At 38.7% G+C, this 27,390-nt stretch overlaps 1 protein-coding gene across 4 annotated transcripts in view; it reads right to left on the bottom strand.

The window, feature by feature from the left end:
- Window positions 1–27,390, bottom strand: part of LOC143363220 (KICSTOR complex protein SZT2) — a 281,412-nt gene that overhangs the window by 26,829 nt on the left and 227,193 nt on the right. For all 4 annotated transcript variants that reach the window (XM_076803815.1, XM_076803817.1, XM_076803816.1 and 1 more), the window contains exons 24-25: window positions 20,701–20,866; window positions 13,154–13,370 (exon numbers count right to left, since the gene is read on the bottom strand). In XM_076803815.1, coding sequence (XP_076659930.1) covers window positions 13,154–13,370; window positions 20,701–20,866 — 383 coding nt within the window. The remainder of the gene's footprint in view (window positions 1–13,153; window positions 13,371–20,700; window positions 20,867–27,390) is intronic.

Below are 27,390 nucleotides of genomic sequence, written 5' to 3'. Positions count from 1 at the left end.
GGCGCGGACCAATCGGCGTGTGCCGAAGATTCGCGAACGAGCACACGAGGTCCGCGTTCGGGCTATAAAGATCGCGACGGAACCATCCGAAACCGGAGTTGGTCTGGAGCAGCTCTCGGGCGAACACCCGAGCCCAGATCCTCTCGCAGCCGCGCTGAATCGTGCTAGCCGCGGTATACTATCGGGCGAACACGACGAAGCGTTGGGATCGGCCGAAGCGTAAGTGGGTTTACGTCCCCTACGTGAAACCGAGACCGCGACCGGATTCTGGGAGGCAGTCGATCGACGGCCTGCTCTTTTCAGAGCACCGTAGCCTCGACACTCCGGACCGTCATCCCCACCACTCGGACCTGTTCCCGCGTCCCGCACTCCCCTCCGGGATCCTGCGTCGCGCTCCGGACGTTTAGTCTCAAATCGGCCGCAGCAGCGTGTGGAACTCGCCTCTCGGTATACTACCGGAGACGAGCGACCTCGCCGGTTTCGGGCCGTAGGCATTAGGTTTACGTCTGTGCCTACGTGCTCGAGCCGCGGCTGTGCGGGGACGACGGGCGGGACGTTCCGCGGATTCCGTACCCCTCCTCTCCGCGCCCCGCGTGCCCAGCCGACGGAGGAAACCACGTCAGTTCACTACAGAGTTGGGCAGTATCCGATGAAAAATTTATTTGAAGCGCCTTCGGATACAAATTCTCTGTTCTTTTGTTTCTATTCGAAGTAGGATGAATCGCGAGAAGTTATTTGTATCTTTATTCGACGAGCGTCTGGTTTCGAGATTTGTATTCGACGTGCCTCCGGATGATTTTCTGGCTACGTCAGAATTTATTCGGATGGTCGATTGCAACGCCCCCATTTATTCGACGGATTTATTTGTAGATACTCGGCGTCCGCCGACCATCCGAACGATTTTAGGCGTCGAATAAAAATTAATTTCAGAATGTATTCGAAGGCAGATGTCGCGGCGAAATTTATTCGTAACTTTTATTCGATATCCGAAGCTCGATGTGGCCAGACGATTTATTTGAGGATTTATTCGGGACGAGTATTTGGCAGAGATGAAAATGAAATGTATCTTTTATTCGAAATTGTATTCGATGGTCGGATGGCCGACTTTTTTATCCGACGTTGCCAAGCCATAATACGTAAATATGTACGTACCACGGTACAGTGACTACCATTAATAATCGAACACTTTTTATCGTTTAAACTTTTAACGCTTGTTTACATAAATAAATTTTGATTATTTAAACAATTGTTTAAACAAATAAATTTTTGTTATTGAAACAAATGTTTACACCAGTACATTTTTACTAGTTAAACGCTAGCTTACACAAATAAATTTGTATTATTTAAACAATTGTTTAAACAAATAAATTTTTATTATTGAAACAAATGTTTACACCAGTACATTTTTACTAGTTAAACGCTAGTTTACACAAATAAATTTGTATTATTTAAACAATCGTTTAAACAAATAAATTTTTATTGAAACAAATGTTTGCACCAGTACATTTTTACTAGTTAAACGCTAGTTTTCACAATTAAATTTTTATTATTTAAACGATTGTTTAAACAAATAAATTTTTATTATTAAAACAAATGTTTGAACCAGTACATTTGTATTATTGAAACAAATGATTAAACCAGTACATTTTTATTACTTAAAATATTGTTTAAACAAACACATTTTTATTACTTAAACAATTTACGTCACGTTTTGCAGTGAGTAAAACTCTTTATAAGAAAAGGAAATGTCATTGGGTTTCACCATTGGTACTCTGCTGGATGTTAAGTTATTAAGACAATTTTATAAAGAACTCTTTAGATTATGTATTATGTACAGGTACACGTACATATGTAGGCATTGCATGCTATGGCATTTTTCTGTCTACGGTTCTGAATTACCGACTCTGTAGAACATGCTCTGGTACGGCAGCGGACTCTATCGAAATGGAACGGTCAGCTAGTGAAATAAAATTCGTTGATAAACTTCGAAGGAAACGTTTCAATACTGGCACCGTCTAACTTATCAGATTTGTGACGTGTTTAGACTTGTTTTCATCAGCAAACTATTTGCAATCGATTAATAATGTTCCCATGGCAGAATTATGAATTGTAACACACATTTTATTGTTATTAATAAGTGATGGTGAAACGCTTACATTGTTGTCTCCAGGCGGCACATGACGCGACGCTCCATATGGTCGTGATTCAGTATCAGAGGCAACATTGTAACCAGTAGCGTATTGGCGTTTACCAACTATACCTAATATTATTTCTTATTAACGTTACCATAATGATATCATTACCTACCGATTGAAAATGTTTTCCTGAACAAAATAAGCCCAAACATGGTACAAATCGAATAATAATATCATCGGGTTGTGCTGCCTTTTTCTAGCGCCTTCGGCCACGCGGCCGTGTTTGCATGCTGTCCTTTTCTATCTACGTTCGCCGCAGTCGAAGCGGCTACAAATATATACATATATATGTGCAATCACAGGCGACGATATACATATGTATATGTGTGCAACGACAGACGTCGATCCCTGCCGAATGATTCCGAGAGTAGAAGAACGAAACATGTGTTACTTTCTTTTTGGCCGAAGGTGTGCGTTGTTTTCAACAAATGCAATCTTTTCATAGAAGGGAACTTTTTAAAAATTTGCAAAAAAATGAGGATATAGCCCCAAGTGTCCTCTTTACAGACCTGTTTTTTAAAAAGATGAACATTTTAAAATTAACGAAATTAAAATTATCTGAAGCGAATGCTGCATCGCGATACACAGCCTTGGACGGCCGGACACTGTGCTGGGTCGAGAAATTTCGTGACATTTTACAATAAATGTTGAACCGTAAGAGATATCAGCATGAAATTTGCAGTAAACTTCGTTAAAAAATTATGCCTATCCACTGATAATTGTCGTCATAAATATATATTTTCAGTAATAATTTTTTAATTCATTGTTTCAATGGTTAACTTGTTATTTATTTAGTACTGTTCCAGATAATTTAAATCATCGATGTCTTTGATTCTAAATTTCTGCATGTTCTACAGAGTCGGTAATTCAGAACCGTAGACAGAAAAATGCCATAGCATGCAATGCCTATGTACGTATACCTGTACATAATACATAATCTAAAGAGTTCTTTATAAAATTGTCTTAATACCTTAATATCCAGCAGAGTACCGATGGTGAAACCCAATGACATTTCCTTTTATTATAAAGACTTTTACTCATTGCAAAAGGTGACGTAAATTGTTTAAGTAATAAAAATGTGTTTGTGGCGGACCCCTTGGAGAAGGGTTCATCGGACCCAGGTAGGAGCGTCGTTTGCAGGCTGGGACCTTGGACGCACTTGGTCGCCAGGCCCAAGCTTTTCCCGAGCGCACACTTAGACGCCGGAAGTCTGTTCCTACCTGGGGTGCACATTTGGCGACCAGGTTCGGGGTTTTTCCTTGGCGTGCACATTTGGCCGCCAACCCTTGACTTTCGCCAGGACACGGATGTTCGATGCAAGGACACGAACTTTCTCCAAGGGGCACGTACAGGAAGCGACATCCCCACTCCAGAAGTTTCCTTGTTCGAAGGAAATTCCTGGAGGCGCGGGGACTAGATATAAGCGCGGATTCTGACGGATGACGAGGTCAGTTAGTTCAAGTCAGTCTTTGTCAAGTCAGTCTTTGTGAGTAGTCGTCATTCGCCGTCAGTTGTTCATAGTAGTTATCCGTAGTTCTTGTTTCATTGTTATTTCATTTGTTGTTCCTTGTTACGTCGGTGAGTTTTTGTTGTTTATTTAATAAATGGTTATTGTTATATTGGGTGAATTCTCTATTTAACATCCAAACCACACACATACCAAATGTTTGTTTAAACAATATTTTAAGTAATAAAAATGTACTGGTTTAAACATTTGTTTCAATAATAAAAATTTATTTGTTTAAACAACCGTGTAAGTAATAAAAATGTATTGGTTTAAACATTTGTTTAAATAATAAAAATTTATTGGTTTAAACAATTGTTTCAATAATAAAAATTTATTTGTTTAAACAATTGTTTAAATAATAAAAATTTATTGGTTTAAACATTTGTTTCAATAATAAAAATTTATTTGTTTAAACAATCGTTTAAATAATGAACATGTATGTGTTTAAAAATTCGTTTAAATAATACAAATTCATTGGTTTAAACAATCGTTTAATTAATAAATAGTGTTTGAATATTAATGGGAGTCACTATACCATAGTACGTACTTGCATATTACAACGTAAGTATTATGACTTGGCAACGTCGCTCGGTCTTTTATCCGAACTTCGAATACAATTTCGAATAAAAGATACATTTGATTTTCATTTATTCCTCATACTCGTCTCGAATAAAAAATCGAATAAATCATCTTCCCTACATCGACCATCCGAATAAATCTCTGGGCCACGCAAAAATCGTACGTCGAAAATCTAAGATACATTCTGAGTTGCGAGTATCTGACGAAATTGACCGTCGAATACATGGGGGCGCTGCTAAAAACTATCGAATAAAAATCAAAGATACTTTCCAACTCATCAGCTGTATCTTCGGATACATTCTCTCAAATAAAAAATCTCGCCGCTAGAGGCGTCGGATACGCATAGCCGTTGCTCCGCAATTCGGATGACCCACGGACGACAAATGAAAATCGTGAAAAATATCCGACGGATAGACTGCGGTGAATATGTATCCGAGAGAAACGAGTTCGAATAAAAAATAGATTTCATTTATTTGTATTCGAAATTTTAAAATAAATTTTTGCCCAACTCTGGTTCACTACAGCTCGCTGGGCCGCGGCCGTGACAACACCTCGAGAGTCGGGAGAGTGCCACGCGTACCGCGCTTTCACGCGTACCGCGCCTTCACGCGAACCGCGCCGCGTACCGTATCTAGGAAAATCCGGTTCCTCGCCGAGACACTCCGGACCACCGCGAACCGTACCGAGACCGGAAACCGTACCAGCGCCCCGCGGATAATTTAGATTAAGTTCATTCGATCCGCGTCCGGGGATACCGATGCCCCGTGTATTAATTAGGCTAAGCTCGCGCCGTCGTAACCTCGTTCAATTAAGATATCCGTACCGGGCGTCCACGCTCACAGTTTTGTTCTGTTTTGTTATAACCAGGCCGGTGGAGAGGCAGGCTGCCACCGCCAGCCCGTCGCCGGACCGTCCGGGAACCCAGGCGACCGGAACACCTGACTAGAATATCTTTTCATTTCTTTGTTAATATACCATTAAAATATCTTTCGTTCTCTTCACTCGTATATAACAAAAATATCATTTCGTTTCTTAATAGCCAAATAAAATATCTTTTCGTTCGTTCACTACCAAATTAACGTTTCTCATTTAAATACCTTGTCCTCCCTCCCCAAAGAACCCTGGCCGCTGAGCGAATCCAGGGGAGGGCACGCGCGCCTCGCTCGCGCTTCACGCAAGCGAGACGCCACCGTTACAGTTTTATAGGCAGGGTTGAGCTTGGGTGTAGATATCGCTTGAAAATGTGTTCAGACCAGGGACTGACACGATTCTGAAAATAACTGTCTCAAACTGTTATACATGAGTTCTAATTGAAACAGTTATGAAGAACCGAAATGATGTTTTGTAACTGTCGGTAACTGTTATGAGAATATCGGTTCTGGCTTATTGTCGGTTGCGGTTACGGTTCTGGAAAACCGATATTATTTCGGTTCTATAACTGTTGTTTGTCGGTTCTGGTTTCGGTTCTGTCATTCTGTATTCTATTGTGTTCGGCCGTATATATTTATTATTTACGTAGTTATTTAAGTAGTTATTTATTATTTAAACAATTTTTAAATAAATAAATTTTTATAATGTATAGAAATTGTTTCTATATTCATTATTATATGAATAATACATTATTGTTAAAATAATATTTTAAATAAATAAATCTTTATATGTTTCTATATTCATTATTTGAATTATTATTTCAATATTAATTTATTGTTAAAATAATTATTTAAATAAATAAATTTTTGTAAGGAGCAAAGAATATGGAACATATTAAGTCGTGTAATATGAAATGTCGAATTTCTTATCCTTCGTGAATTGATCGCTGAACCCAGATAGCACGCGACGTCTTACAGACGTCTGTTTTACGTCCATTTTACGTCTGAAAGTCTTACGTCTGGAAAAGGCGTCTTTAAGACGTCTTAAAGACGTTTGTTGGAATATGAGCTTTTCATACTCTATGCCATGACAATAGCCAATGAAAAGGCGCCCACCGATTTGATTAATCGGCTGTGCTCTCTTCGTTACTGTTTTGTTTTTGCGATGCCACCGATGTTCAGTTTAAACTCTGACCAGGCAACCGACACGACGTGTTCGTTTTGCTACCCTATCTAACATCTTTTGTAAAGCGGAAAATAAACTATATTATTAAAATATAGACGCGTTATTTTCAATAACGTCTTATTCCAGACGTCTTAAAGATGTCTTTTTCAAGACGTCTCATTTCAGACGTAAAAACGACGTCTTTAAGACGTCTCATTTCAGACGTAAAAACGACGTCTTTAAGACGTCTCATTTCAGACGTAAAAACGACGTCTTTAAGACGTCTCATTTCAGACGTAAAAACGACGTCTTTAAGACGTCTCGTTTCAGACGTCTTTTTGGAGTCGTCATTTTTACGTCTAAAATAAAACGTCTTTAAGACGTCTTTTTCGAGACGTTTCATTTCAGAGGTCTTATTAAAAATCTTTAAGACATCGATGTCTTTTTCAAGACTAAATATTTCGGTTCTTCATAACTGTTTTAAACAGAACCGATAAATATAAGAGTTGGAAACTGTTATTTTCAGAACCATTTCGCTCCCTGATTCAAATAAAATGGGTAATCTTCCATTACCACCCATTCAGGTGTTACCCACTGGTGTTGCACGCGACACGCTGCTACCTGAGCAACCTCCTTCAGCTACTAATAAAACAATAAACGGCATACAGGGTTTTCTCGATCTAAAACACGGGTCTGGCCGGGAACAATGATCGGCCAGGAAATACTATTGTTTCATTAACTGCCAAACGTGGATAAAGAACAGCGAAGCTCGAGGGCATGGGTTTTCCCCAAGGCTCTGTGCGAGTCCGGCTGTAGTTGGCTTTTGCACCGAGCAGCAAAACTAGCAATAAACACCCAGTATTTCTCTGCTGCAAGAACGGGCCTTTTTGTCGAGTTGTTTTGAATTAGAAAATGAATGATTGAAATATATTATTTATTTTATATATATTATATTATATAAGAACTGTAGTTTTTAAAACTATTTTTTACTTTCTGTGAACAATATTTTTTAGTGTTGGTGTTAATTTTTAAAACATAAACGCATGCTTTTCTGTGTAAAAAAGAGATATTGTACATACATAGTGCAAATTAAAAAGTACTGACATAGTTATATTTCAGATGTTGGTTTTATTTCGGTATTTATTTCAGACGTTAAAAGCACGTCTTGAAAAAGACGTCTTTAGGGGAGTCGTATCGTCGTCATTTATTTCAATAATTCATCATAGATTTGAAGATACGAATTTTGGCCACGAACTCGGCCGAATTCGCCACTGTGCGATGGCTGGAAACATGAGGTTGTGGACGATACCTTGTTCTTAAGGGATCTGGCCGCGGAGTGGGGATGGGCGAGGGTGTCTTCTAGGAGCGTGAGTGACTTCTCATTACTTATCGTGGAACCATCCGGAGACGTATTCGGCACTTTAAGTAATTTTGCGAGTGAATCGATTTGGGAGCAGGAGCAAGTGTGTGAAGTGAGAACAACATAATTCCACATCGTCATTCTTGTAATATTCAGACAAGTAAGTATTTTTATTGCTACTATTTGTTATCGTTCGTGTTTTTGCTTATGCTCTTCCGCTATATTTGTTACATTGATATAACTTCTCTTAATTTTCGTATACATATATCTCTTTAATTAATGTTTAAATTAGTATGTTTTCTTATAAACCATGCCACAGAAATTTTGACTGTATTTTTCAATTCTAGGCAAGCAAACAATGGAAACTGCAACGTGGACGGTGGTTCAGTTCATCGAAGATGGCAGCATGGAGGCAGTGCCAACAAAGTGGTTAGAGGGCGAAAATTGTTACTGGCCACCACGGCAACGGGGTCGTTTGATGACCGCAATAAAAAAAATGGAGGCCAGTAACAATTTATGGACCAAGTACAAGGTCAAGATTTTTAGAAACAGCACTTTCGGTAAGTTACAATTATTATACACTCTAAATGTACAATTGAAATAATAACGCTTGTAACGCTTTCGTTTAATGCTTCTAGATGACTACATGAAGGCCAGAAACAAGGCAAAGGCCGCAGAGGAGATGAGCGATCTGCAATCGGAGGCAGAGTCACCATTGAAGAGAAGAAAGAGGCCAGCGTTTACACTAGAAGACAGTACCTCCTCTGACGAGGCAGCAGTTTTCTACCCTGCTCCAGATTTGAAAAAACAGAGGAACATAGGTATGTAAATTCAAAAGGAAGCACTCTATAAAACATTATATATTACATTCATAGTTATAAATCATTCTGGTTCTGTAATTAGTATATCGTTTTAATCAAAATATATTTTATTTTCAGCCGCTCTGTTGGCGAGGAATCACAGGGAGAGGGGCAAGAGGATGAGATACATTACGATAAGCAGTGTAGTATTGGTAAGTTAAGAAAAATATTTTAGAGATAAATAAGTTCACTTTAAAAAATATAATATCTAACAAACAATTAATAGGAGAGCAAACGGAAAATTACTGCTGCAAGGGGTGCCAAAAAAGAGATGGAATGTTAAAGACACTAATAGAGCAGAACAATTTAACGAGAGTTCTGCTCACAGAAGTATTAGTAGAGGTGCGAGGGCTGAAGGAGACAACACACATCAATAACGCAGGAGGATCACGCAGCGTGTCGTTTCTCAACAAATTCCCGAATTTAAAATTCCCGCTAAAATCGTTAGAAGAGGTAACGTTGCTTCAAGAAATTCTAAGCAATCCGGAGGAATTTGATTATGGAGTAAGTACAATTATCAGATGTAATAAATAAACTAAAAGTAATTGATTTTTCATTTTCATTTAGTTAACAGAATGTCCTATTAATAAAATTTTATTTTAGGTTACGGAAATGTCTAAAATAGGAGGAGACAATATGTATTCCTTCGTGAAGAGAGTACTGACGATCCTCCTAACCAATGAAGTTGCTCTGCAGTACAGTTGGATGGGGAGGAAAGGGAAGAAACCCTTCCACTGCTCCAAGATCGCGGAGCTCGTAATGTGTAATTATTACCCTTAATTTGGTGTTACCATAATAACGATGATTCGTATGCAAATCACTAAAAAAAGAAATTCTTATTCAAGGTGCTGCAGAAAGGGTCAATATCCACGGCAGTAAGAGAGATTCAAAAACGTCAATACAATTATGGCTGAAGGGGGCGTCCGACCGCATAAACGTTACTAATAAGCTATTTTAAGTTTAATTTTAATATTAGTTGTAACTGTAATTTTCATTCTGATTTTGATTTTAATTTTAATCGTAATCGTAATCGTAATCGTAATCTTAATCTTAATTTTAATCTTAATTTTAATCTTAATTTTAATCTTAATTTTAATCTTAATTTTAATCTTAATTTTAATCTTAATTTTAATCTTAATTTTAATTTTAATTTTAATATTAATTTTAATTTTAATTTTAATTTTAATTTTAATTTTAAATTTAATTTTAATTTTAATTTCAATTTTTATTCTAATTTTAATTTTAATTTTAATTTTAATTTTTATTCTAAGTTCAAGTTTTATATATAAAACTTCATTATAATGAATAAAATCAATATTTTGAACTCGTTCTTCTCGAAATTTGTTTTTTTCCTCCCAATCCCTTTTCGCATGACTTATGTCATATCTATATTTGTTTGCATTTGAATTAACATTTATGGACGGCTTAAAGACGTCTGTTTCGAGACGTCTTACAGACGTTTTTTTCAAGACGTCTTACAGACGTCTAACAGACGATTAAAAGACGTCTTTAAGACGTCTGAATGTCCACCGACAGACGTCTTTAAGACGTCTCTGTGCTATCTGGGAAGTGGTTAAATGTTTATGTTGTAGGAATATTTTAATGAAACTACTACGTCTTAGGTGTGACGTATCGGGTCGAGTCATCTCATACCGATTTCGTCCTTTAATTTCTTACCGATAGTCCTTTAATTTCTCTCTTAATAACTGATACCTAACGCATTCGCTCGCGACTCTCGCACTACTGATTCTCTCTCTCTCTCTCTCTCTCTCTCTCTCTCTCTCTCTCTCTCTCTCTCTCTCTCTCTCTCTCTCTCTCTCTCTCTCTCTCTCTCTCTCTCTCTCTCTCTCTCTCCTCTCCCTCTCCCTCTCCCTCTCCCTCTCCCTCTCCCTCTCCCTCTCCCTCTCCCTCTCCCTCTCCCTCTCCCTCTCCCTCTCCCTCTCCCTCTCCCTCTCCCTCTCCCTCTCCCTCTCCCTCTCCCTCTCCCTCTCCCTCTCCTCTCTCTCTCTCTCTCTCTCTCTCTCTCTCTCTCTCTCTCTACCGACTGACCAGCATCCCTCGCATTCGCCCCTTTTATATAAGGCCCTCTTTCATTCTTCCTCTCTCGCACTCTGATTCTCTCTCTATCAGTTTCACATCCATTCGGAAAACCCAATCAGTCACGTACGCCCTGCGCTTGGCGCCCCTAAACACTTCACTCTTGTCACCGAGACCCAAACACTCTTCTTTCACACTTCGGCCCAAACAGATTCCCTTTCACGCCGGACTCAAACACTTTGGCGCCACAGTGTCACATTCATCACCCTACAATGTAAAAGTTATAATTTTTGTTGTGCTTCTCTAAAGTTCCAACAGTTCTCCGTAAACTACTGTAATTTTTGTTTACTTTTGGATGTCACGTATGGAGACGTTTCTCCACGTTCATTTCGATTAGAAGTTCTAATCTCTTTTCTGAGAACGAAAAGCGTCCCAACAGGCCCCTTGTTTAATGATTGTACTCCGGCTGGACGCAGCTGGCATGAGGCATGATTCAGTAACAGCACCGTACGATTTCTTAATATGGAAATCTTCAAAACATCCCCTTCTGGAATGTTTTCTCAAGATAGTCTTTGATAGGAAACATCCTGGCTAACCCTTCGTTTTACCCCTTTAAACAAAAGATCCAGCTGCAAACCTTAAACTCACTAGAAACGACAAATACGAGTATGCGACCGTAGAATAAAACAGACACATTTCCCTCTCATTTTTAGGGTATATAAACCCATTCATTTTCATCCTCTTTGGTTAGTCGAGAAGCGGTTCAGTCGAGATTCAGACGCGGTCCAGTACTCGTGCAGTCACGTCGCGTCAATTCTAGTGAGATCGGGTTAAAGTCCCTTTCGAATCAAACGTAACCTTCTAGAATCCGTTAGTTCGTGTATATTCTATTTGGCTTTCAACAATCGCTCTCCGACCCCGCATTGCCAGTGCGTCAACACCGTGCATCACTAGGTAACAATTTCTCTAATTGTACACTTATCATATTCACTCGCGACACAAACAATTACACTTGTAACTATTCCAATTCAGAATAAATTGTCTTGTTTGTTAATTCGCGTAATCTACAACCCTTAATTATTGCCTAATATCCTAATCTAATAATTGAACGTTCCCACACGATACAATCTTACCGCTCGGATTGTATCAATTAAAATATATATAAGTTACGAGGCTTACTAATCTTAGATTCAATTCAACAAAGATTTCTCCAACCTAGTGGCTCCCCGATTCCGCATTGGGTGCGTCCACGAAAACTATACCATCCTAACGGATCCCTGATTTCGTATTGGGTTCTTCCGTATCCTAGCAGCTCCCTGGTTTCGCATTGGGTGCGTCCACGCAAGCTATACCATCCTAGCGTATCCCTGATTTCGTATTGGGTTCTTCCGTATCCTAGCAGCTCCCTGGTTTCGCATCAGGTGCGTCTGTGAGTTATCCACCTTCCTTTGAAATCGGGTTCGCCGCGTGTCTCTCCTAGTGACTCCCCGATTTCGCATTGGGTGCGTTCACGGAGTTTCATCCTCCTAGTAGCTCCCCGGTTTCGCATCGGGTGCGTCTGCGTTTGACTCCAACCTCCCAGAGGTTCCCTGATTTCGCATCAGGTGCGTCCTCGACGTCAACTATCCTAGCGGCTCCCCCATTTCGCATTGGGTACGTCCGCGTACCTAACTAACAATTTGAAACCATATTCCTGGGGTAACAACACCTCGCCGGCCTCTCGCGTTGCTCGCAGCCCTGGCTCGTAACATGGATAAGTAAAAACCGTTTTTTTAGCAATAAATTATTATTGAAATAATAATTCAAATAATGAATGCAGAAACATTCTGAAAATTTATTTATTTATTAAAAGTTATTAATAAATAACTACTTAAATAATAAATATATAAGGCCAAACACAATACAGAATACAGAATGACAGTACCGAAACCAGAACCGAAAAATAACAGTTATAGAACCGAAATAATATCGGTTCTCCACAACCGTAACCGTAACCGTAACCGACACATATAAGCCGGAACTGATATTCTCATAACAGTTACTACATCATGCGGTTCTTCACAACTGTTTCGAGAACCGGAACCGATATCATAACAGTTTTCAATCCCTGTTCCAGACAATGAAAGAGACGCGATCACATTGATTGTTTTGATACAAAAACATGTTGAAGTTGGTACGGAATGCCAGTAACGTACAAAATGTTATGTTGGTTTGATAGAAAATGACAATAAAATGATAAAAAATTTTTTTTCCAAATCGTCAAAAATCCTTTTGGGAAACATGTTTTTAATGCAAAATAACGCTATGTGCATAATTTTAGCTCAATCCGACTTGACTGATTTTCGAAACTTTAGCCCCTATTAAGTACCGCAGGCACATTATTATTACACGGTTGATCAAAAACGTAATTTGGAGGAGAACGTCCGTCGAACTTACCTAAGCAATAGTAAGTGAACTTATTTCTGAAATTTTATGGCTGAATTTGCATATACAAATTTGATGACGGACGAATTACATATTCGAAATTGTTCGCGCACGCAACATTTTTTAAAGATATCTCATAGATATACATAGAACTTACCACTGTATATAAGATTTCTTGCATAATTTGGCGCTTTGCTGTAATATTTATTGAAATCATCAAGAAAGTGAATAAGATGGTAACCTTGTTGCAATGACCAAGATCCATTTCCAGCAATGTACGAATGAATGCAACGTAAGTGAAAATCGTATGTAAACGAATGTAGATGCATATTGATCTTGATGTTGTCACAAGCATCCACGAAGCTTAATAGAAACTGCAATGTTATATAATAAAAGTTTTGTAATTTTTGTAAGTCATGTGAATGAATTAACTGAATATCACTATAACTAACATTTAATCTGGTGATGAAATTTTCAGCATGTGTAGGGTAAGGACCCAATTACTGTTGGGGTACCAATTACTGTGCCTATATTACTTATACTTTATTTTTAAATCAAAATGAACATTAAAAAAGAGATATACAGGGTGTCTCACAATTGAATCAACTCTGTGCAATGGGTAGTTTTTGAGGTCATTTGAAGCGATACTTTCCTTTGCAAAAATGTCCGCCTTGGCTTTATTAAGGAGTTATTAACGAAAAACACAGACCAATCAGAGCGCGGTCACAGCGCGCGACGACGGTGAGAGTCCGGCTCGGTAGCAGGAGCCCCTAAGCGGGAGCGTTGGTGTTTCATCGCGGTGATAGAGCCATCAAGAGAAGGAGCAGAAATGGATTTGTGTCACTGGGCCATTCGGAGACAACCTGCACAGCTGACTTTAGATATACGGCAATGCTGTAAACTAAGGGACCTACGGACACGTCAACGAACTGCATACCTGGTGGTGGATAATAGGTATACGACAACCTAAGTAGGTGCACTTTAAAATAGTAGAGAGATTAAAATAATTTAAAAACACCAACTTATTATTTTCAACTTGTTAAAATAATTAAAGTAAGAATCCAATATCTGTGTGGCTCCTGTCCATTGCAATAGCACCAGCCAACTTTTATTCATCCCTTAGGTTGTCGTATACCTACTATCCACCACTAGGTATACAGTTCGTTGACCTGACCGTAGGTCCCTTAGTTTTCGGCATTGCTGTATACCTAAAGTCAGCTGTGCAGTTCGTCTCCAAATGGCCCAGTGATAAAAAGCGAGTTCTAATTATTATAAATTCATTTCTGCTCCTTCTCTTGTTCACTGCATCACCGCGGCGCAATACCAAACTGTTCGGTGGATCTTGCTGTCGAGCCGGACTCCTCCCGCCATCGCGCACCGTGGCTGCGCTCTGATTGGTCCGTGTTTTTCGTTAATAACTCCTTGATAAAGCCGAGGCGGACATTTTTGCAAAAGAAAAATCGCTTCAATTGACCTCAGGAACCACCCATTTCACGAAGTTGATTGAATTTTGGGACACTCGTTGTGTCCCACGTAACAGTTTTCACGATTTTTTAAGTACTTGCTATAATCTGACAAAAAATATTTTCAACAAAAGTTGATCAGTTTTCGATTGGCTATATACTACAATAAAAAAGTTCGAAAAACATTTTTTTCATAGTATTATCATGGTCACCTTTATTTTTTTAAATGTCACTTTGTACTTTTGACTTAACAGTATTATAGCCCGTGTCAAGACAAATTCAACGACCTAGCATACCATGACCTTGGGATGACCTTGAAGGCGAAGAAATGAAAATTTCCACAAAACATGACAATCTGCTTGAATGGACAATAATATGATAAGTTGTGTTTATTAATAAGACTCAAAATTACATTCAATTCAGAAACCTTGACTAAATGAACGCAAACGATTTCGTAAAAAAGTCATAGGTACCGCAGGGCGGTTAAAGGTCAATGCATATCTCACAGGCCGGCAAGCCTGACGATTTTTCCCAGTTTATACGCATTTTGGGGTGCGGGACAGCCACTAGAGAGGGTTCGAGAGGGTCGGTACAAAGGCACAGCGTGTCCTCTGATACCAGAACCCCAGGGGTTCGAAGGCCAATGCTAGAGCCGTCAGGAAGGCCCGAGAATATTCTCGTCGAGAATATTTTCAGGCCAGCCTGACGGCCCGTGGCGTGGCAGTACAAAGACAGAATGAACATGCTGTATTTATTTAAAAAGCTATCAACCAGAACTTTTCAGAGTTCCACGAGGTAATAGGTCGAGAATACGTTGTTAAGGAATTTAATCGTTATAATAAAAAAAATTGTTAAAGGAGGTTAGGATCGTGGTTGAAATACGCTGGGCTTTTATTGCACACACTTGGAATAGTTTTATTATAGAAATTAGTGTCTAGATAATGCGGTTATGTGTCGGGAGACCGCGTGACTCGAGATCGACAAAGAGAGCCAATCGATACCGGCAGAACCCGAATGGCGAATGCAGCGCCAGTAGCGTCGGGAATCGCAACTACGCCGGCAAATGTCTTATACCGATCTAACACTCTCCCTCAATGTTATGATTCCTGAAGGGAGTGCATGACATTGCATTTTTGAGAGGCGATACGCCGAGTTCGCTCATGCACTTATGGTGCTTTGGTCCTGAGAGAGCTTTTGTGAGTACGTCAGCGACCATGTCCTCTGTTGGAATATATTCTATCTTCAGGGGATGATTTAATATAGCTTGACGAACGAAGTGGTGTCGGATGTCGATGTGCTTCGTTCTTGCGTGGAACACGGGATTTGAAGCCAGTTTCCTTGCTCCTTGATTATCATTGTATATTACGATATCGGCTAGATCTGCAAAACCGAGTTCTTTTAGGAAGCCAATTAAGTATATGGCCTGTTTTGCGGCGTCGGTGAGTCCCATGTATTCGGCTTCCGTTGATGATAAGGCGACTGTCCTTTGTTTGCGGGATTCCCAACATATGGCGGCTCCGCCAAGAATAAATGCGGAACCTGTGTATGATCGCCTATCTATAGGGCAGTTCCCCCAATCGGCGTCTACAAATCCAATTAGATTTATATTTTTCTTTTTATATAGAAGTCCGCAGTCGATACTTCCTTTAAGGTATCGAAGGATTCGTTTTGCGGCTGTCCAATGTACCCTTGTATGATTGCTGTTAAATTGGCTTAAGGCACTTACCGCATGTGCGATATCCGGACGTGTGCCTATTATGCCAAGTATGTTAATGCGCCCATGAGTTCCCAGTAGGGAAAGTTGTGAGCGTCCGCTTCGTCATTTTCTTCGACAACGTCTAGTTTGCTGCCCACGGCGAGATGAGTAATTGCTGGCTTGCAGTGTTCCATCCCGAACTTTTGAATTATGTCGCGAACGTAACCGGATTGTGAAAGACGTATGCTTCCCCTTTCGCGTTGAAATTCGAATCCTAAACAATATTTTACTTCTCCAAGATCCTTGATCTTGAATGATTCGGAGAGTTTCTTTTTAATTTGTCTCTCCCTGTCTTGATCATTGGTGGTAATCAGTATATCGTCGACATATACTAGGATGAATGTTTTTTTGCTTTTGTCGACATACACGCACGGATCTGCGTTTGTTGGAGCGAATCCGATACTTCGAAGGATTCTGTTTAGTTCCTCGTTCCATAAGCGGCCCGCTTGACGTAGGCCATATAATGCCTTTACATGTTTACAAACTTTGTGTCCTGTGCGGATCTTGTCTAGCATGATTTGTGCCCTTTTTATAAGGTCGGTGTCTTCTTCTTCATGGACGATCCTGTGAAGCATTTCTTCAAGAAGTGGGGGCATTTCCATATAGATTTCCGTGTCGATTTTGCCATTCAAGTAAGCAGTCGTTACATCCAGTTGCGCGACATGAAGATCATACTTCGCGGCCAATGCCATCAATAATCGAAGAGACTCGATTCTCGCTACTGGTGCGAACGTGTCATGAAAATCTATATCTGGTCGTTGGGCGAATCCTTTCGCCACAACTCGCGCCTTCCGACGTTCTAAGCTTCCGTCCGATTTGTATTTGTTTCGAAGAACCGTTCTGCATCCTATGACCTTGGCTCTGTCTGGTTTCTTGACTAAAGTCCAAGTACGATTTGCGACCAGGCATTTTATTTCCGAATAAATCGCCTCTTTCCATTCGTCGCTATCGGGACCAGAGATTGCGTTCGAGAAATTAATTTCTGACGCGAGCATAGCGAATTCAGCTTCGTGCCATTCTGTTTCGTCCTCGTCGCTCTGTACGTTTTGCTCTTCGGTCTGTGGCACATCACCAATTTGCGCGACATCGTTTGTTGTTCCGGTATTGAGCTGCTCGTCCCGACACCGATTAACATTTACCATATGATATTCTTTGGTCGGTCGACCTGGTTTTCCGGTTTTTATCTTTCGATGTGTTCCTGGACCGCGCCTCGGACCAATTTCTTCGTTTGTATTGTTTTCCGTATCCGGTGAATGATCGGGCGTTGTGTTGGTTGCGGGCGTAGTTCGCTCTTCCGGTGTTGTCTCTCCATTGGTATCGGCGGTTCCGATGCTTATGATCCTGAACCTTCCGTTTGCAGTTTCTTCTGTGATGATATCGTCGAACTTGTCTTCGGAGTCGAATTCGTCCAGAAATTTCACGTCTCTTGTCGTTCGAATTCTGTTTTCGCTCGGAATCCACACGCGATACGCTTTCGCGTTTGCGAGTATCCTACGAAGATACCTGCGATTCCTCTTCGATCGAACTTCCCCTTATTTTGGGTTTTGTCCAGCACGTATGCCCTGCATCCGAATGATTTGAGAAATCTGATATTCGGTTCTTTCCCGGACCATATCTCGTGAGGGGTTTTACCGTCCAGGCTTTTGGTGATGCATCTGTTGCGTATCAAGTTGGCGGTGGCAATTGCTTCCGCCCAGAATTTAGGTGGAAGTCCCGATTGTATTAACATGCATCGCGCCGATTCGACTAAGGTGCGGTTTTTGCGTTCGGTGATTCCGTTCTGCTCCGGTGTGTGAACGGTTGTTAAACGTCGGCGGATCCCGGCTTTACTGAAAATTTCGTTAAACATATTATTACAATACTCTGTTCCGTTATCCGACTGAACGGCTTTTATTTTGCGCCCGGTCTGCGTCTCAACGAAGTTTTTGTATTCGATGAACCTGGTTGTTACCTCGTCCTTACTCTTAAGGAAATATACCTCGCACTATCGACTGTGATCGTCGATTAATGTCATGAAGTAACGTGCGCCTCGAATTGATGCAGTTCGCATCGGGCCGCACAGATCTGTATGCACGATATCCAAGAGATTTGACGATCGCTCGGATTTGGATGTAAACGGGAGACTTGTAAGTTTTCCCGTTAGACATATCTTGCATGAATGTAATCTCTTCGCGTCGTTGATCTTCACTTGAAGTCAATTCTTCAGCATTGATGACGTGTCCCTGGAGTTCAGGTGTCCGAGTGTTTCGTGCCAGATTTGTGCACTAGACCGGTCCTTGCTTGCAACACAAGCCTGTTGACTATTCTCACGCAGATAGAATAAATCGCCTCTTCTGTCAGCGATTAGTTTAACTCTTCCACGAGGGTCTGCGACAACAGCATGACTTTTTCGGAAGATTATTTCATTGCGTTTGTCTACAATCTTGGCAACGGACAATAAGTTAGTCCTCAATTCGGGAACGTATAGGGTATTTTCAAGTTTGATTGACTTGCCTTGATTGCCATCCGATGTCATGACGTTCACGTCGCCTTTTGCGATTATTTGAGCTGTTGCGTTACTGGCCAGTTTTGATCCGCTGCGAGTTTCCTCCGGGTTCGTAAACAAACTTTTGTCGTTGCATAGGTGGGATGTGCATCCGCTATCCAGGCACCAACGATTTTTGTTCAATTCGGTGCTGGAAAGCTGTGCCGATTGCGACATTTTTTTGAAACAAACTAAAAACTGTCAACGCGCTCTCGAAAGGCCATCTGGAAAAGACCCGAGAGTCCAGAGAAGAAATTCGGTTCCAAAGCCTGGCACGGTTGCCGGTTCCTAAACACTAGGGCCAAAAACCAGGGTTGTAATGTTGAGCCGGCCGGACTGACCTCTGAGGTATGCATTGACCTTTACTCAGCCTTGTCGACGCCTCGCCTGTCGGAGAGAATTCAGGAAGGAAGTCAGGGACCCGTCGCGTAGGGTCCGCTCCATAGACGCGAGCGAAGCGCGTTGGGAAGAACATTGCGAGGGGGGAAGAAAATAAAGAAACTGGCAGACGCCTCACTTCCGCGGTCCCGAGTCACCGCGATTTAGGATACTGTTACGTTGGCCATAGCCCGCGTAAGATTAGTGCCGAGTACCACGGGTCCGAGGAGAGAAGTAGCTGCTGAACAGCGGCCGCCTTTCCGCTGACGCCGTTGATAAGTGCCATTCAGGCCTCCTTGTGATTTCGTGACCAATATTTTTGTGGTAGCTCGTGTAGCGTCTTGGTGTGCCCGCGTTTGCGTCGTTACACGATAATTCTACGCTGTTAGTGAGGGGGCCGCGTGACCGTCCATCGACGGTTGCATGTCGCCGTTTTAAACTGCGGTGTCGCGGATTCGCGCCGGCCGCGTAGTCGTCGATTTTGCACGGTGTGACGCCGCAACGAGATTGTATCGCGTCTGCCGACTCATTCCGACGGCAACGATCGACAGGAAAGGAAAGTCACGTCATACTTCGGAATTCAACAGGGAAATCGTGTGTAACGCGCCGTTCGAGGGTCCCGAAAATCGGACTCGCTGCCGATTTTATTTCTACAATATGTACTAACACCTGTCTTCTATTTGAATAAAAATTTAAATTTTCTTAATGATATTTTTCGGAAAAATTTCAATAATACCTGTTACTTTTGGTCTCTGATTTTATGTTGTAGTATAATAGTGAATTATGATTTTAGTAGGAGGTAAAAATATCAAAGTTTTTTTAGTAGAAACAGGTACCCAGTAAGCAATGTGCTATGAACTTGCCACGAAAACTTGTGGACAAATTCCGACACATCTGTTTCCTCATTAGACCCAGTATTTGAATGCACAGTTTGCAGGCGCAATTCCATGCTAAATCCATGCCAAACCTTGCCTTCATGAAGAGGCAGGACGGTCGCACTAAAAGCGGACCAAACCTTGTTCTAAGAGTAAATATCTCTCGAAAACGGAATTAAATTATTGAAAATATATTAAACATAAAATTATATAATTTCGAAGTTTAAATAAAATTCCGTTTTTCCTTCTACTGCAAGATTTACCCCGATGTTGTCCAATATTTACTCGTAGAGCAAGGCTTAGTGAGAACTACCTGCCCTCTCGATCAACCTCTTCACAAGGGCCAAATTTGCATGGAATTGCGCCTGCAAACTTTGCACTGAAATACCGAGCCGTCCATTTCCGTATTGGACTTGGAACTTTTCGACAAGTTTTGGTGACATATTGAGAGCAAATAATGACCAAAATCTGCTCCAAGCATGGTCTTGGCACCAAAATGACCGCCTTCTGCTTGCAAAGTACGATTACAAACATTGATCAAAATTTGCTAGAAGCAGGTGTGGTCAAAGGGGTAAATGCAACTTTTCAAAGTTGTAGTTATTTTTCTTCAAATATCCTGTCACAGTTACAAATTAAAATATTATGTTGAACAATGAAGGCAAGAATTTTATTAATTTTACCAGTTTAATAAATTTAAGTCATACGTACCTGGTTAACTAATGCGCTAGTTGTTTTTGTTTGAAGTCGGTTGCACTCAATAATATGTAACTTAACTATAAAGAATGGCTGTGACAAATATATTTCAAACAGCAGTACTCCTCCCAACATAGATTTTTTCAGATAATATGATTGTTGCTGTGTTTGTCCTTCATTACTGAAAATTATCAATAGTTATTAAACTGTATATACTTATGTAAACCGTACATGTATGACGTGATTTGTCACAAGGGTGTCAACCCTTTATACATACAGGATGTTCGACTACAGGTGGGAGAAAAATTAAGGGGGTGTTCTCCAAGACAATATAAGACGAAAATTAACAATAAAAAATTTCGATTTTGGCTTCATTTTTTGGTTATTAACAATTAAAAATCGGCCTAAAATGCGCCAATCCGATCAAGAGAGGTGTACGTTACGTACGTCGCAGAGGCGCGCGACAGTCACGTATCAAGTGACAGATACTCACTCCGCGTGCGTCACAAGAAGTTACCTGGCAGGAACTCGGCAGGAATGTGGCTGTAAATCGTCCAATTGGGTCATTCCACACGCATTTATGGTTCTAGCCGAATTATTGGCTAAAGTGTGTGACGTCAAAGCCTAACCACTGAGTACGAGCGAGGAGGACCCCCTTTCTGACTGTCACATAACTTTATGACATAAGCAACGTATATCTCTGTTGGTCGGATTGCCGCATTTTAGGCGGATTTTTAATTGTTAATAACCAAAAAATGAAGCCGAAATCGAAATTTATTATTGTTCATTTTCGTCTTATATTGTCTTAAAGAACTTCCCCCCTCCCTTAATTTTTCTTCTACCTGTAGTTTAACACCCTCTATATCTGGTGCTCAATTCGGGTTCTCAAAACGTGCACGCACATTTTCACTGCTAATGGCGAAATAATCTGAGCAGGTGTATTTAGTATTTCTGTTTTTATTACAGTTTTAACGGAGCTATTGTTTCACAGGTCTACTTCCTATCCACGATGGATGTAGAGATGGAGAAAAAGCCGGATGGAGGGAAATGCCGTCTTATAAATAAAAGACAAAACTGTCACAGTCTTCATTAATTTACCATAGATTCTTTTTACACTTTATCAAAATTTACATACTTATATCTACATTCTAGACAATTTTATAAAAGAGCTATCCGTGTTCTTAAGGAACATGTTAATAATGATCTTTTCGCATTCCCTTGCAATCTGTTAACAAATTTATTCATAGAATTCTTCCTAATAACATATTTGTCAAAATGCCATATCTCTTTAAGCTGTCGATTTACTTTGATGATTTTTAATTTTTGTCATGACATGTTTAGATATACAACATTTTTTCTACGTGTTGCTATAATTGACGCCGTCTTAATAATTGCGAATTAATTATTCTTAGATTTCAAATTGAAGTTCTTCTTAACAGTTCTACTGTTTTGATATAATGAAAAATTTCGGTGAAACGTTAAGATAAGTTCAGATAAATGTAATTAGAATACGAATAATGACCGTAATTCGAAATGTTGTAGATATACAAGGTGTCTTATTTAACTGTGCCACCCCTAATAACTTTATTATTTATACAGATACAAAAAATATTTGGGGAGAAAGTTGTCGTATTTGGATGGCAATATAAATCCGTATGGGCGAAAGTCATCTTAAGGTCATATTTTCCGAAATTTTACAAACGGTAATATTTTTTTATATAATAACCCACCTTTTGTATAGTAAATCGATAGAGTATCAAATTTGTGTGTAAAATTTATTGAATCTCATATGTTCTAAATCTAATAGTTAACGAGATATTATCGAAATAATTTTCCACACGTACCCAGTAAGCAATTGGCTATGAATTTGCCACCAAAACTTCACCAACACTTCGACAAATGTCGACCCATTAGGTCGCATTAGGGTCAGTATTTGAGTTAATCACGTCACGATGTCACGTGATTAATCCGGTACTGGCAGAGAGAGGGTAACTTTTTCCCCTCAATTCAAGTCAATACTCCCGATCTGGCGACTCTACTTTGTACTAGGGATGGTCAATTACGATTCGATTCTTCAGAAAATCGATTCTTCGAACGAAAAGATCGATCTTTCCAATCGATTCATTATTACCCAGGATGCACGGTGTTGACGCACTAGCAATGCGGGGTCTAAGAGCAATTGATGGAAGCCAAAATAGAATTGTTACCGAACTAACGAAATAACTTTCTCCCTAAACATTTTTTTGTGTCTGTACAAATAACAAGGTTATTACGGGTGGCAGAGTTAAATGAGACACCCTGTATAAATAATACAGGGTGAGTCACCTAACGTTTGCACCTCAAATATCTTTGTTGTTTCTAAAGATACGTAAAATATGGTAAGGACAAAGTTGAATGGTACAATGGGGCGGACACGATGCCATACAAAAATTTTGCTTTTATGTCATTTTTTTAGAGATATCAAGGTCACCTTGACTTTTTTAAATGGAACCACCCCTTTTTAAACACCTACAATGATCGTCCCTTTCATTAAGAATTCAGTGACTATATTATTCCAAGGTCATTCAAGGTCACAGACAGAGAAAACGTATAAGATTTAGAATATGAAAGCAGAATACGTTTATCACGGTTGAGACTTGTAGTAAATAGTAAACATACTATGGTCGTAGTTAAAGTAAACATACTAAGGTCTTTCAATGTTATTGTTATTCAGCATTCTTATTTACTATCAGTATGTTCCCAAACGCGATTCCGCTATGTCTTATTCAATGACTGAAAAGTGTGATATGATCACGATTTACTGTGAATGTAGACAAAATGCAGTACAGGCCCGATTACTTTATGAAGAAAGGTACCCCGAGCGAAACTCTCCTAGACAGACTTTCATTAATACGTACAGGTTGTTTCGAAGTACTGGAAGTGTGCATGCAAGACAGCACAAACGGAAGAATCTAATGAAGACAATGAAATTAATATTTTAGTCAATTCTCACGTGAGTACGAGAAAAATTTCCCGGGAAGCAGGTATAAGTCAAAGTAGCGTAATACGAATTCTGGCCCGACATAAATTTCATCCGTTCCACATATCGCTCCATCAAGAATTGCACGGGAATGATTTTCAAAATAGAATTAACTTTTGTCAATGGGGATTGCTTCAAAATCATTCATATTGAGATGTCCCTTTACAAAATTGCTATGATATGTGGTACCAACATGACGGTTGTCCTGCTCATTATGCACGAGTAGCAAGAGAAACGTTGGATTCTCGATTTCCAAACCGATGCATTGGACGAGGCGGAACTGTTTCATGGCCAACACGTTCGCCTGATTTAAATCGACTGGATTTCTTTTTATGGAGTCTGCTAAAAGACACCATGTACACGGATGCTCCAACAACAGTTGAAGATATGCGTCAGCGTATCATCACAGCATGTACGAATATCACGTCGGATACACTTATCAGAGTTCAACATTCCTTCAGATCTCGTTTACATCAATGTATCAACGTAGACGGCCATCATTTCGAACATTTATAAAAATACAGGTATTCTGCTTCTATATTTTAGTTTTATACGTTTTCTGTCCTTGACCTTGAATGACCTTGTAATAATATAGTCACTGAATTTCTAATGAAAGGGACAATCATTGTAGGTGTTGAAAAAAGGGTGGTTCCATTTAAAAAAGTTAAGGTGACCTTGATATCTCTAAAAAAATGACATAAAAACAAAATTTTTTATGACATCGTTGTCATAACCATATTTTACGTATCTTTAGAAAGAACAAAGATATTTGAGGTGTAAACGTTAGGTGACTCACCCTGTATATAATCCACGCTGTTATATTTGGTATAAGGTTGTAAATACACAAACTAAACTAAATCCATTTCCATATACTTCAGTATAAAAATTGATTTATAAATGTATTATAGGATCTATAACAATGTAGTAAAAAGAATATATTGTAAGATTAAATAAGATCAATTATATTATTAAGTTACATCTTTCCTCTGTATGATAGTCAGTTCGTGTCAACTTAATTTCGGTTCTGATCGCAGTTATACAGGGTGGGGCACTTATCCTGGCCACCTGGAATATCTCGAAAACTAAATCCCGAAGAAAAAAATGTTTCAAATAAAAAGTTTAATTCAAGGAGAGGCTGATGCTGCAGTCATATCCATTAAAAATTTGTATCATGTTTTCAAGGTCATTCCAAGGCCAACTTTATTTTTTCAACTAGAAACATATATTTTTTATTGCAGATTATAAATCTACGACTTTAAGCAAATAAATTTTATTTGAAACGTTTTTGTCTCCGCCGATTATTTTGTATAATATTGACTTTATTATGGAAAAACAATCTCAATTAAACGGAAATCGCTTATCAAAAGTGACAAAATTTACATGATTCTCATTTATGGCGAATCCAGGCAAAATGTAATGCAAGCCCTTTTTTCCCTAATAAAATCAATGTTATGCAAAATAATCGGCGGAGACAAAAACATTTTATATACAATTTATTTGCTTAAAGTCGTAGATTTATAATCTGCAATAAAAAATATAAGTTTCCATTTGAAAAAATAAAGTTGAGCTTGGAATGACCTTGAAAACACGATAAAAATTTTAAATGGACATGACTGCTGCATCAGCCCCTCCTTGACTTAAACTTTTTATATGAAACATTTTTTTCTTCGGGATTTAGTTTTCGAGATATTCCAGGTGGCCAGAATGAATGCCCCACCCTGCATAACCATTGAAGGCAGATTTATCAATATATTATACGTATTCATTATTTGACCACAAATGTAGTAACGAATCCGTAAAGTACATATTTATTAAATGATTCAAATTTTTTTCCAATGCATTATACCTATCACTAATATATTTTTATAATTTGGCCATTCCACGCGAAATCAGACACTTTTTGGAGTAATGTTTCGAATTTTATTCAAATTTGAATATGTTGTAGTCATTAGTGACCTATGAAAGAGTTTCAAAGGATTTTTCGATATCTTAAAAATTGTTGATTCTACAGACGTGTAATAAAACGTGTTACCCTTTCTTCATTAAATTATAAGACTAGAACTAACAAACCGATGAAAATGAGTTTTCAGGAGCTTATAGTGAATACATAAGAGTATCTAGTATAAATGTTGTCATTTGAAAAAAAATCCATTTATTTTGCAATTGTTTAAACAAATGAAATGTTTAAATGTTCCCTTTACGGACCTGTTTTTAAAGAAGCGAACACTTTAAAATTGATGATATTAAAATTATTTGAAGTGAACGCTGCACCGCGATATACAGCTTCGGACGGCCGGCGCGCGGTAGAAGCAGTGGCCGGGATCCGGCCCCTGCGTATAGCCTTCCGGCCGCTGCTCATACCACGCGCCGGCCCACAGTGCGGACCAGTCGGCACATCTCACTACATTTTTATTTGACGATGCACAAAAATTTCCTTTGGCAGAACTCTTTATTAGCAGGAAATGCATATTATTATTCATTTAAAAATCATTTAATAATTTTTTTTATGCATAAAAATTGTTTTCTTTTTTTCAACTTATTCATTTTATTGTTAAATTTAATTTTTTGTGACTAATTACCATTGAATATGCATTAATAACCAAATTTAGATTTTTGTAAAAAAATTTGGCCATGGAGGCACTCTCTAAAGTGCGAAAAATGTTATATTAACTGTAAATGAGTGTGCAATAATAATTCTGTGTAATGGAAACTTCTTACTAAGGAATATGCATTCTTTATACATTTAATAAAGTGGATTTATTTTTTGTACAAATTTTCAACGGTGGTTTTATTTGTTAATTGCATATAAAACTTCAAACTAACATAAAACAAAAACGGCAAAATATATCCTGAGATTCATGCATATTCGGATACATTACTTATTATAGTTTAAGAATTTCATAGTTTTGTCTGCCACTTTTTGCGACTCTCAATTTTATAAACTTTTTAAGAAGTGTCCATACCTTTCCTTTAGGATCTATCGTGGAAAATTTGTTATTTTCTTTTTAAATGTATTAGTTATATTGTTAAATTTCATTTTTTGTGAATAATTAACAATAAGTATACATTTGTAAATAAATTTGGTTGTACAAAATTTTGCCATTTGTTCGCCACAGTTACAGTGGCGAATTTACCGGGAAAGTTCAACATTCGTGTATATCACGATATGAAATACATTTTTTTTGCAAAACATGCCTATTAGGATGGAAATTGTTAATAATAATCATATAATAACCATATTTGTGCATAATAAAATTTTGCAATAATTATGTATCAATCATTTTTATGTATTTTTAATTTGTTTTTAATATATGTTTTATAACTATTGAAAAAGTAATAAGAATGTAGGGATAGATCGAAATGTGCAAGATCACGAGAGTCAATGATTTTGAGTCGCAATCAAAGTACTGAGAATGACGCGGATAGCGAAGCAGCAGCAGCATGCTCGGATAGCATTTTGTTGAGTTTATTCATTTTATTCACTAGTATTATAATTTGTTTAAGTTTATTATTATTAATTTTACATATGGTTCATTTATTAATAATTTTGTTCTAAACTTGTTAGTTTTTAAAAATAAATTTGTTAATTTTTAATAATAAATTTTTTTTTCTAAAAATTTTTTTTTCTTTGTTAAAGTTATAAACTATATTGGTGTATATTGTCTGTAAAAAATTTCCTCTATATA

Source organism: Halictus rubicundus, unplaced genomic scaffold (genome assembly GCF_050948215.1).
Source record: "Halictus rubicundus isolate RS-2024b unplaced genomic scaffold, iyHalRubi1_principal scaffold0028, whole genome shotgun sequence".
Lineage (NCBI taxonomy): Eukaryota > Metazoa > Arthropoda > Insecta > Hymenoptera > Halictidae > Halictus > Halictus rubicundus.
Note: the sequence above shows the minus strand (reverse complement) of the source record. Positions and strands in the feature narration are given on the sequence as shown.